The 13200-nt window shown below is 38.1% G+C and overlaps 1 protein-coding gene across 1 annotated transcript in view; it reads right to left on the reverse strand.

Moving 5' to 3' along the window:
- CORIN (corin, serine peptidase) overlaps nt 1-13200 on the reverse strand; it is a 309309-nt gene that overhangs the window by 228922 nt on the left and 67187 nt on the right. Inside the window, exon 3 of the mRNA XM_010858877.1 lies at nt 11852-12052. Within this exon, the coding sequence (XP_010857179.1) occupies nt 11852-12052 (201 nt within the window). The remainder of the gene's footprint in view (nt 1-11851; nt 12053-13200) is intronic.

Consider the following 13200-nt stretch of genomic DNA (forward strand, 5'->3'; position numbering starts at 1 on the left):
GATGTCACTGCGGAGGACTGCAGGATTCATTTTGGAGAAGGGGTCTGGAAGTCTTGCCCAGAAATCTTTGCAATGGGAGGAATGGGATTGTAGCCAAAGGAGAGTGAACCAAGGACTGGAGCCGAAGGAGAATGAACCAGGCACTGTTCCATCATCCCTTTCAAAACCCTAGTTCTGCAAAGACTGAGTTTGCTCTCTCTGGGAGGAACCCAATACATCCCAGGGACAGAGTCCTCTACAGATGGAATGAGGAAAAAGGAAGGAGAGTGGGGAGGGAAAAAAAGGAGTCCATCCCTATATTCAAATTTCCTTTCTCCCTCTCCTAAAAATTAAGGAGGTCTTTATTAGAACACTACCACGCCAACCAGATAAGCAGGCAAAAATTATTTAAAATGCTTAGTTGTTCTTGCTTGGATGTTGATAGTAGCCAGAACCCATGTCTGAATCTCATAACTGTTCTTTAAGCCTAAAGAATATAATTTAGTATATGGAGAGAGCAACCAACTATACTTGAGGCTTGGAGTCTAACATTGGTGGCCAGCAGAGCACATAAGGGATGGGGTCCAGGGTCATGACTACAGTAAATTTTGAAAGTAGCAAATTCCTAATGAAGTAGCTTAGGCAGATCTCAGACTCTCTCATACTAAAAAAAAAAAAAAAAACACTAATTTCCTCTAAAGCATATGTTCTTAATTATAATCCAAAGACATCAATGGTTTCACGCATAAAATTTTTGCTGTCAATCCCCCTCCGAGGCATATATCTGGAAAAGATGAAAGCTCTAATACAAAAATATATGTGCACCCCGATGTTCAAAGCAGCATTATTTACAACAGCCAAGACATGGAAGCAATCTAAGTGTACATCAACAGATGAATGGATAAAGAAGATGTGATATATATATATATATACACACACACACACACACACACATACATACACACACACATATATACAGTGGAATATTATTCAGACATAAAAAGAATGAAGTAATGTTATTTGAAGCAACATGAATGGACCTAGAGATTATCATACTAAGTAAAGTAAGTCAGACAAAAATAATATTATATATCACTTATATGTAGAATCTAATAATATTACAAATGAGCTTATTTACAAAACAGAAACAGATCCACAGACATAGAAAAGAAGCATATGGTTACCAAAGGGGTAGGGGGATAAACTGGGAGTATAGGATTAACAGGTGCACACTCCCATATATAAAATAAAGAAGGATTTACTGAATAACACAGGCAACTATATTCTATAACATAATGAATTATAATAGAAAAGATCAAAAATAATATATACATATTTACATACATATATATATATATACACAACTGAATCACTTCGCTGTACACCTTCAGATCAGATCAGTCGCTGAGTCGTGTCCGACTCTTTGCGACCCCATGAATCGCAGCACATCAGGCCTCCCTGTCCATCACCAACTCCCAGAGTTAACTCAAACTCACGTCCATCGAGTCGGTGATGCCATCCAGCCATCTCATCCTCTGTCATCCCCTTCTCCTCCTGCCCCCAATCCCTCCCAGCATCAGAGTCTTTTCCAATGAGTCAACTCTTTGCATGAGGTGGCCAAAGTACTGGAATTTCAGCTTTAGCATCATTCCTTCCAAAGAAATCCCAGGGCTGATCTCCTTCAGAATGGACTGGTTGGATCTCCTTGCTGTCCAAGGGACTCTCAAGAGTCTTCTCCAACACCACAGTTCAAAAGCATCAATTCTTCGGCGCTCAGCCTTCTTCACAGTCCAACTCTCACATCCGTACATGACCACAGGAAAAACCATAGCCTTGACTAGATGAACCTTTGTTGGCAAAGTAATGTCTCAAACAATATTAAAAAACAACTATATTTCATTAGAAGAAAATTGCTGTCTATGAAGAAATTGGACAGGAGAAAAATATTATCTCTATTCCCAATAAGCTTCAAATGAAATTTAGCTTACTTAAATTATCAATGTAGACAACAATCAGAAAAACAAATTAGACATCATAACTGTTTTCATATCAACATAGACTTATTACAGACATTTCAAAGTATTATGTATGTTCATCCATGTTATAAAATTACAGTTATTGACCTAGGCTAGATATCATTATTTAATGTGTTAAAAAATAAACACATGTATTACTATATCATGAATTTATATTTATATTTTGATAACCAGATTTTCATAAAATTGCTTTTCTTTATGATTCTGTGTGATATGCTTTAAGCATCAAAGAATTATCTGAGAAAGCAACTATAAGCTTGACCAGATTGTCAAAGGAGTCCCTGGCACAAAAATGTTAAGAAGCTCTGCTGTAGAGTATCACTGCTTTTCCAGAGAATATGTCACAAATAGCAAGAATTCAGGTACCCTAGAGCAGTATCTCACAAGCTGAAGAATTGTACAGGCTTTTTCACAGAGAGAAAGTTATGCAGGTATACATAAAAATTAAATATAAACCCCTTTATACCTATAGATCTAACATGAAATAAAGTCAATATATATAAATTAAATAGAAATGAAACTACAAAACTAGTAAGATTTAAGTTAATTACATTAATAAATTAATGTTAACAGTGCTCTGATAAAGGAGAAGGCAATGGCACCCCACTCCAGTACTCTTGCCTGGAAAATCCCATGGATGGAGGAGCCTGGTAGGCTGCGGTCCACGGGGTCGAGAAGAGTAAGACACGACTGAGCGACTTCACTTTCACTTTTCACTTTCATGCACTGGAGAAGGAAATGGCAACCCACTCCAGTGTTCTTGCCTGAAAAATCCCAGGGACAGGGGACTCTGGTGGACTGCTGTCTTATGGGGTCGCACAGTCAGACACGACTGAAGTGACTTAGCAGCAGCAGCAACAGCTCTGATAAAATACTATGAATATGGCGCTAACTCCTAAAGCACAAGTTTTCCTGTATTTAGGAAGCTTATGCTACCATGTGTCCCCACTGAGTAAGTCAGTTTTCCTCTATTTTAACTGCCACAAAGGCATCCTTTGTACAACACGCCAGTATATACTTTAGTTCCACAATTGAGAAGACTCTCAAACTTGCCTCTGTTCTTTTCTTAATGGCTGGACAAATGTCTAAGAAATAAAGCTTAGCAGCAACTTTATCATAAATAGAAGCTCAAATATAGGCACCAAAATTTCATATCAGTACTTGTTATAAGACAGTTATCCAGGTTATCAAGAATAGGTGTACATTAACTACTTATCATTGAAATAGAAGGCTACATTTTAGAAATTCTTATAGAGAATTCTTTGATCCCCCAGAAAACATGTGAGGTTCCTCAGGCTCCAGATAGAGAAATACTGTCCAAGAAACAACAGAAGAATGATAAGCCATTGACACATCCACATTTACATATAAGCACAGATTCTCCCTCCAAACTGCACAATAACCTACAGTCAGTGATCTACAGAGGTGGGTACATGACTCTAAGGACAGCAAAAATGACCCCCAAAGAATATAAAGAGGACATCCATGATTCCACTCTGGCAGGATTAGAAAATGTCAGGGGAAAAGAAGGAACTTTACGTGATTTCGGATGTCTAAATTAGACCCGTTTAACTTATATGCAGAGTACATCATGAGAAATGCTGGGCTGGAAGAAACACAAGCTGGAATCAAGATTGCCGGGAGAAATATCAATAACCTCAGATATGCAGATGACACCACCCTTATGGCAGAAAGTGAAGAGGAACTAAAAAGCCTCTTGATGAAAGTGAAAGAGGAGAGTGAAAAAGTTGGCTTAAAGCTCAACATTCAGAAAACGAAGATCATGGCATCTGGTCCCATCACTTCATGGGAATAGATGAGGAAACAGTGGAAACAGTGTCAGACTTTATTTTGGGGGGCTCCAAAATCACTGCAGATGGTGACTGCAGCCATGAAATTAAAAGACGCTTACTCCTTGGAAGGAAAGTTATGACCAACCTAGATAGCATATTCAAAAGCAGAGACATTACTTTGCCAACAAAGGTTCATCTAGTCAAGGCTATGGTTTTTCCTGTGGTCATGTACGGATATGAGAGTTGGACTGTGAAGAAGGCTGAGCGCCGAAGAATTGATGCTTTTGAACTGTGGTGTTGGAGAAGACTCTTGAGAGTCCCTTGGACTGCAAGGAGATCCAACCAGTCCATTCTGAAGGAGATCAGCCCTGGGATTTCTTTGGAAGGAATGATGCTAAAGCTGAAATTCCAGTACTTTGGCCACCTCATGTGAAGAGTTGACTCATTGGAAAAGACTCTGATGCTGGGAGGGGGAGAAGGGGATGACAGAGGATGAGATAAGAAGGGGATGACAGAGGATGAGATGGCTGGATGGCATCACTGACTCGATGGACATGAGTCTGGGTGAACTCCGGGAGTTGGTGATGGACAGGGAGGACTGGCGTGCTGGGATTCATGGGGTCGCAAAGAGTCGAACACAACTGAGCGACTGAACTGAACTGAACTGAACTCCCCATATTACCCGTTTGGATAGCTTCCTAATGCAGAGTCATCCAAGTATAATTTCAGATCTTGCTCTGATTCTCTTAGCTTCATATTCTTGCAGAACTCACTTTCAAGCTAATACTGTGTTAAAAACAGAAAACTAGGAAGAAAGAATAAGCTTAAGGTTTTTGATTGGTGTATAAACTTTCTACACTCAACAAATTCAGAGTGCGTGTTTAGGGCATTTTGGTACAGAGTTATCAGTGTTAATAAATCACTGTTGTTTCACTGTCATGATCCAAGTCATTTTATCTTCAGAAGAGAGACTATATAGTTCATTGAGGAGAAAAATATGTATATAAGGTGAATGTCATTGTTAGGAGAATGGTTGAAATAAATTATGGTGTAATGCCAGTAGAGAATGTCATTTGATCGTTGTAATAATGAATTAGAGCTAAATCACTGTCTTGGAGATACTTACATCAAGTATTCTTTTTTGAAAATTCATTTTATTTGGCTGTGCTGGGTCTTTGTTGCTGCACTGGGGCTAGTTGTGGTGCACAGACTTCTCACTGTGGCAGCTTCTCTTATTGTGAAGAATGGGCTCTAGAGCATGGGCTCAGCAGTTGCGGTGCACAGGCTTAGCGCCACTGTGGCATGTGGAATCTTTCCAGACTAGGGATCAAACCTGTGTCCCCTGCATTGGCAGAGAGATTCTTAACCCCTGGAGCACTAGGGAAGTCCTACATGAAGTATTCTTGAGTGAGAAAAACATTATATATAAAATTGTATGTAATAAATGTGATCTCATTTTTTGAAAAACAAAAATGAGTTAGACTTAAAAAATATTCACAACCTAAAAGTTGGAAGTTATGTTTTACTTGGCAGGAATTTTTAGGACTTCAAGCCTAGGAGGTAGCATCTCAAGTAACTCTAATAGAACTGCTCTGATGAGGTGCGGAGGTGAAGAAGCATGAAAGTGTTAGCTGCTCAGTCCCATGTCTGACTCAGCATTATATAGGAGTTTTCCAACAAAGAGCAGGTAGTCTGAATGTCAAAAGATTATTGTTAATTAAAGAAAACCAGATGTCTAGTTAAGGAATTTAGTGCTTTTCTATGTATGAGAAAATGCAAGAGTCTGGGCTCACTGAAATCATTCCTTTCCCATGCACCTCACCTATATGGGGCCGTTGCCCTGTGTTTTCACATCCTGTGTTTCCTCAGGGCTCACTGTACGGAGTGGCTACAGTCTCATAGTTGCTAGGCAGCCGGTATTCGTTCCTTCCTGAGTTCCTTCAGGGTTTAGCAACTCACCATGGGTGGTGGCTGCACCCACTGTGACAGTGACATCCTTCATTTACTGATATGGCACGAAATATTCCATTTCTCAAGACAGAAACACTCCAGGGTATATGTTATTCTGTATACACATTTGAGTATATATGTTTATATGATTGTATGAGCACAGAGAAAATCACGAAATCATATACACTAGGGTAACATGGGTTAACTGTGGGCAGAAATAGGGTAATATGATGCAAAAGGAAGAAGAAGTGAAGTGATTTATTCAAAAAAGGGGGAGAAGAAGATCTTCCATTTAAAAATAATATATAATGTGATCATACTTATTCATCATAAAAAGAAGAAAAATCAACTGTCAATGTTGGAGGACATGCAAAAGAAGCAACAGAGTAGATAAGGAAGATAAAAGCAGGGTTAGGAAACAGTTCCAGGACGGCACAGTAAGATCCTCCAAAAATCTGTTTCTCCATAAAAGCAATAAAAACACTGGGGAAAAATGTCAAAAATCATATTTTTCAGAACTTTGGAATTTAACTAAAGGTCTGCATTAATTAGAGGAACATTTGTTTCCAGAAAAATGGTGGAATCACAGTGAGAACTAAGAACTTTGTAGCATTCCAACTTGCCCTATCCACATCACCCTCTCCTCAGGTCCACAGAAGCCTTGAAAACCAATGGCTTCACAACCCTGGTAACTGTGAAAACCAGCAAACTAGAAGGAAATGGAGGGGGAAGAATGAAGCTTCCCAAAAAGCTGTCTCCAGAGAACTGTCACCATTCAACTTGTCTAGAAGCTCCCTGAAAAGGATTCATGCTCAGCATTTGTCTTTACTTGATTTAACTCAGAGCTTTCTCTTCACAAACATTTCTATCCTCAGGGTACTAGTTGAAAACAATCTATGGTAATTGTTTAACATCATAGTTACCTTCGGCAAGGATACAGATTGACCAAAACACTTCAAAGGAAAAACTAGGGAATGAGATGTTTGAAGGGGCCTTTGAAAAGCTCCAACATATTCCCTGGGAAACTAGAAGGCCAGCACTGTGCCCAAATTCAGGAAAAATATGAGAAACCAGTCACAAAAGCCACATATTTATTTCATGATGCCCTTTATATGAAATATTCAGAACAGGCATATCTATAGAGACAGAAAGTAGATTAATTTCAGATACAGGCTGAAGGAGAAGAGAAATGGGCAATAATGGATACAGCATCTCTTTTTGCAGTGATGAAAATATTCTAAAATTAGGTGGTGGTGATAGTTGCACAATTCTGTGAATACATTTTTAAAATATGCAATTATTAGGAATTCCCTGGCAGTCTAGTGATTAGGACTCAGTACTTTCACTGCCATGGCCCAGATTCAATACCTCATTGGAAAACCAAGATCTCACAAGCCAATTGACATGGCAAAAAAAAAAAACAAAAAAACAACCTGATTTATATATATTAGAGGTCAAATTTTATGGTATGTGAATTATACCTCAAAAAAGATTTTTTCTAAGTGAATGAGAAGTATGATGATTTTTCACCTGATATAGAAGATTTAGGAGCAGGTAAGAGTGGGCTTCCCTGGTGGTGCTAGCACTAAAGAACCTGCCTGCGGGAGACATAAGAGATACAGGTTCGATCTCTGGGTTGGGAAGATCCCCTGGAGGAGGAAACGGCAACCCACTCCAATATCTTTGCTTGGAGAATCGCATGGACAGAGGAGCCTAGCGGGGCTACAGTCCATGGGATTGCAAAGAGTCAGACACAACTGAAGTGACTTAGTGCACACACAACAAAAAGCACACTAAGAGAACAAAATGTGTTTTCAGCACATTAGCCCACTCTTGTCACTAATTCCTAATTAGAGCTTATAGGTTATTTTATTTTGTGCCGTATTACTGTTAACCCAAATGCTCTTGGTTGGTAAAAGAGTTTTCCCTTTCCTTAAAACTCAATATATCCTTGCTTAAATATTTATAATATATATAAGAAGAAAAGATGAAAATAAAAATCCACATATAGAACACAATCTAGAAAAATCCCTTGCTGAAATATAGCATGAAAGATAACTGTGGGCCTTTTACCTTTCTATATTACAACTGATTTTCAAAATGCAACTGATGAAACTCCAAATGTAACAGATGTCACACAAAGCCTATTTCACATTTACAAAGCCCAACTCTGCCGCATAGTGTAACATAGGAGGTATTCTGGTTAAATTTTACAAACTGCAGTATTCTATGCTTTGGTATAATATTAAGGACCCCCAAAAGAAAATGTCTTTAGGAAGGGCTATTTCCTGGTACTTTTTCAGGAGTTCTCCCCTTGTTTTTCTACTCAGGATATTGGATAGGACAGAATGTCTAGCCACTGTATTTTTGGACTGAAGTAGACTCAAATAGCTTTTACATATGCCAGAAATTTAAAAGGACTTTTAATTAGAGAATAATTTTTTAAAGGAATAAAAGGAAATTCTCTGCTATGTGTTAATAGAGATGCTGCTGCTGCTGCTGCTAAGTCGCTTCAGTCGTGTCCGACTCTGTGCGACCCCAGAGACGGCAGCCCACCAGGCTCCCCCGTCCCTGGGATTCTCCAGGCAAGAACACTGGAGTGGCTTGCCATTTCCTTCTCCAATGAATGAAAGTGAAAAGTTAAAGGGAAGTCGCTCAGTCATGTCCGACTCTGTGCGACCCCATGGACTGCAGCCCACCAAGCTCCTCCATCCATGGGATTTTCCAGGCAAGAGTGCTGGAGTGGGGTGCCATTGCCTTCTCCGGTTAATAGAGATACACAGCATTAAATGATACTTTAAGTAAAATTGACTAAACAGATACCAAATACAGAAGTGTGATTAGGCATTACCGATAAAAGTAATCAGGTATTAAATTTTTGAAGTGACTGTAGTTTATCTATTTATTCATTGAAAAGATATTTTATTGAGCATGGGCAATAAAGCAGTAAACAAAGCAGATTACTTTCTCTACTCTCCTAGACCTTAAAATTTGCTCAGAAATGCTCCTGCTATTGCAAAGAAAGCAGTGAAATTAAATAAGGAAGCATGATATTCCTGAAAGAACACCGGTCCAGGAGCCCCAAGATCTGAATCCCAATTCCATGGTTACTGACTTGTAAACAAGTGACACTGGATACATCAACTTGATTTCCCTAAGCCTCAGTTTCATACCTTGAAAAACGGTGTATATATCTGTCCTGTATACCTTATTAATTATAAGGGCCACAGAGAGATAAACAAGGTCCTATTGTATAGCACAGGGAACTATGTTCAATACCCTTATGGTAAACCATAATAGAAAAGAATATGGAAAAGTATGTATATATATGTATAACTGAATTACTTTGCTGTACAGCAGAAATTAACACATTGTGAATCAATTATACTTCAATAAAATGTTTTAAAAAAAGAACCACAGAGAAAATATTCAAACATGTCCCCAAAACTGTCCAAAGCTTGATACTCACAGGCTAGTGATATTATTGAAATGCATGATAAACTACCAAATCCCTTACAGTAAATAATTTTAGTTAATATAGATAGTCTATTGAGAGTCTTTATTATCAGACAGTACAGCTCAAGGCTAACAGTCAAATACATTAAGAACACAGAATGACACATATTCAAAGGTTTTGACCTTTCTCCAATTAAGCATTTTAATTTCACCTGGATTTCCTTTACATGTCAAATTATGTTCATATTCTCAAGCAATGTTCCAGCCATAGGAAGAGAAAATGAGTCAAACAGACTCCCATCAAACTTCCAAACTGAGCGACAAGGATAAGACCATACGTTTCTTTACTCTTCAGGATATGTTTGTCACCTCAATTTGAATCTTAACAATGATGGAACTTTCAAAATACCAATTACTATCATTGTAACCACATTAACTGGACTGAATTTTTGCTTAAATTACTTCTGTCCTTCTGTTGAAAAACACAGTACTAAGAATAATGAGGTGTTTAAGACATGACCAAAATATTAAAAATTTCAAAATTAAACTCATAAGAAAAATACAATTTACCTGGCATAATTTGGGTTTGCAGTATTACTGTCAGGTAATGAATATGAATCTGTAGGAATCACTGCTGAACACAAAGCATAGGAAACAGTTAACATCTATTGGTACCCCGTAGAATCCAAACATTCTGACTCTTTGGGGTTAGAGAAACAGAATAATCCTGCTTTTCTTCAGATGCTGGCAAACTTATACTGTGATAGCTTAACAGTCAGCTTAATCCTTCCCTTCCTGGCTCAGAATGAAAGTAAATACTCTTTCCTAGACCCAAGATGTGATTCTCCCCTGGAGGTTTTGATGAAAGAGGTAGCAACAAACAGGAACGTGATCAGGGATGAACGGGTTTTGTCAATCACACAACACTGTTTTAGGAGGCAGAAAGTAAAAATCAAGACCATTGCAGAGAAACCTTTTACCAGTGACTGAGCTCTGATTATGATGTATGAGTACTGACTGGGTCATTTCCATACTAATCCACTCCCACTAGCATTCTAGAAGGTTAGGAACTTTCCTGAAAGAACTAGAGAGGGACAGAGTTACATTCCAGAGCATATCACCTGCCACCATCTCAGACCCAACTCCACACTTTCTGTCTTCCCTCTCTCCCTCCCAGCTCTTTTTCTGGAATAACTGACAAATACCTCCGTCTGTCCTCAAATAGAAGTTTTGCACATGCCATTTTCCTCAAGGTATGATTATTCGTCAGTCAATAAGTAAAATAAATGTCACAGCTGAGAAAACAGGGAAACAAGAAAGAACATATAGACACCTGGAAAACGAATGAGGGGATAAGCCTCAAATTCCTCGGCATTCAATTACAGAACCGTGTGCCTGGTATTCTCACTATAAGCATCTCTGTCGCAGACATTTTCACATGTAACTGACTGACTGTATGCCAGTTTTGCAATGAAAGATAAACGAATGGTTGACAATTCGGGGCCTGACAATATGCTTTCAACGAAGTGAAATGTGTTAGCATTTCTTTCAGCTAGAGATGATATTGATAGCTTTACTGAGCTGAGAGATGACAATGATTTGCTTCAAGATGGTTTCTTATTTTGAAACACACTACACTGGAGGAGAGGAGGCTGAGGACCTCAGTGGCGCAGAGTTGAACCCACATTTTCCATAGAACTTCAGAAAGTCTATCAACAAACATGTGACACTATGCCAAGAACATACAACACTGTAGAAGACTTTCACAATGCAATACAGGACTCAGTTACAAATATACATCCTAGGATTTGGAGACTGATGCCTCTCTTAACGAAGGGACAAATTTTAGCAAAAAAGGAAAAGCCCAATGCCAAGTGAAGAGAAATGATCATGCCAAAAAAAAAATAAGTATATAAAAATACTATAAACAGAAGACTTTGAAGACCAGGTACAACTCACAAAATCAGTTATTTGTGCTGTGTCACCATGAATCTACACATATTTCAAACGTATTCAAAATTTTTTTATTTAGCCATGAAATTTTTAAAATTATGTTAATTTGTTTTATTAAATATTTTTAAATGTCCTTTATTTTTCATTGTTTTATCTTTTATGACAAAATTAACTTATAACTAATTAATTAGGAGGCAGAAATGTTTGTAGCAAAGATGTCTAAGGCAAAGGTGCTGACAGTGAAAATACCTAGAACCATAGAATTGGGCTACCTGCTACAAGGTACCAATAACAAAATAAGTAACTTAATTTACTTATTAACTTAACCATCTCAAAATAAGTAACCTAAAACTTTAAAGCAGAGGCACAAGCATTCAGAGGTGAGAAAATCAACACCATTATACTAATGCAAGCAGCATAGATTTTTATGCTTCAAAAGCATTGAATGGCACTGGTACATTTTTATTTCTTACTTCTGTCCCCTTATCTGGATGGCTGAACTGATGGTATTTCATGTTTAGAAAGAGGACACTCAGCTATGCTTGCCAGATAAGGGAACAGAGCTTTTGCTGTGTGACTAGTAAGGGATTGTGAATTAAGAGCATCAGTAGCCATGCTTCAAAAATCTACCTGTGGATTCCACAGATGTTAAAGGGCCCAGGCATTCAACATCTTCAGACTTACTTGTGTTCCTGTGATTCTGGTCTGCTGAGAGAGAAGCATCCATAGTCCAGGCTGGAATGTGTTGGGTGGGATGGGCAGCAGATGTCACAGTGCTCTCGTCGTTATAAGTTGTATTAAGAATAACATCAGACACGTGGACTTTACTATCAGTGACCAAAGGTTCACTCCCATTTGATTTAAAATAGGCCTTTTTTAATGTTCCTGAAAGATCAAAAAAAGATATTTTAAGACATTATTAGAGGTATTTATTAAAAAAAAAAAAACATATTAGGAAAACTCTAGAGCTGCCCTCTTGGGCAAGCAAAGAGAAAGATGATGGCCAGCAAATCCACCCACATCATTGGGACAAGCATAATCTCTTCTACCATAAATCACATAACCCTGTGAGGAGACTATCGCTTCTCAAGAGCTAAAGGTTTAGAAACTAGAGTCTCCACCCAGGTTTCCTAGTGCCCACCTCACCTGAGACTCGCCACAAATAAAACATGGGGAATCTTAGTGTTTCCTTCCTGCTATCACGGTGTTTAAATTTCACACATCATTTTATGCTACTCTGTACCCAGGACACAGCTCTCCATCTCTACCTGCCACAGAGGACAAGAGCGCCAGCATACCTCCAGCCTTCTATTTCTCCACGTTTGACACTAGCTTTCCATGAACTACACTCAGTAGATAGTGAAAATAAGAGGGCTCACCATTTACCAAGACTTACTGAAATCCAAAAAATAACTGCAATTCCAACAAAACTAAAAGAAACTAACTCATCTTTGTCTTTGACCAGAAACTACAAAACATGATGATAAGAAACAGGCATTAAAATAAGATTATCAACTGGTCACTTTCTCAAGGTATTTACTCATGAACAAAACAAAGAGCCCAACCTAAGATTGTTGGGAATCCTTTAGCATTGGCTTTAGGCAGAGAATCTGAAAACTTTGAAAGAGATCATGTATTTTTAACGTAGTCAAAATAGACAACAGAGTGTTTCCAGAATACAGCTCTCTGATTGAGTATACCACTAAAATAAATGAATATGATATTGATCCATTATACAAATACCCAAGGGAGTTTTGTGTTTTTTTTTCCCTAAAAGCATTTACAGTGAATGCTCTAACTGGCTCTCACTTTTCTAAACAGCTCATGGACCATTAAAAATAAAAGAAATATAAATAAAATGTTTAATATCAGTCTATGGAAAAAATTTCTCTACATGTGCTTGACACTTGGAAAACATTAACTACAAATCAAAATAGAAAAGCAGCTGTTTTCTAGCTAACTAAGGTCAACAGTTTCATCTGCCAAAGGACTCTAAATAAAACAGTGGAGTATAAAAGCTAAAGCATGATCAT

Source organism: Bison bison, unplaced genomic scaffold (assembly GCF_000754665.1).
Source record: "Bison bison bison isolate TAMUID 2011002044 unplaced genomic scaffold, Bison_UMD1.0 scf7180017864451, whole genome shotgun sequence".
Lineage (NCBI taxonomy): Eukaryota > Metazoa > Chordata > Mammalia > Artiodactyla > Bovidae > Bison > Bison bison.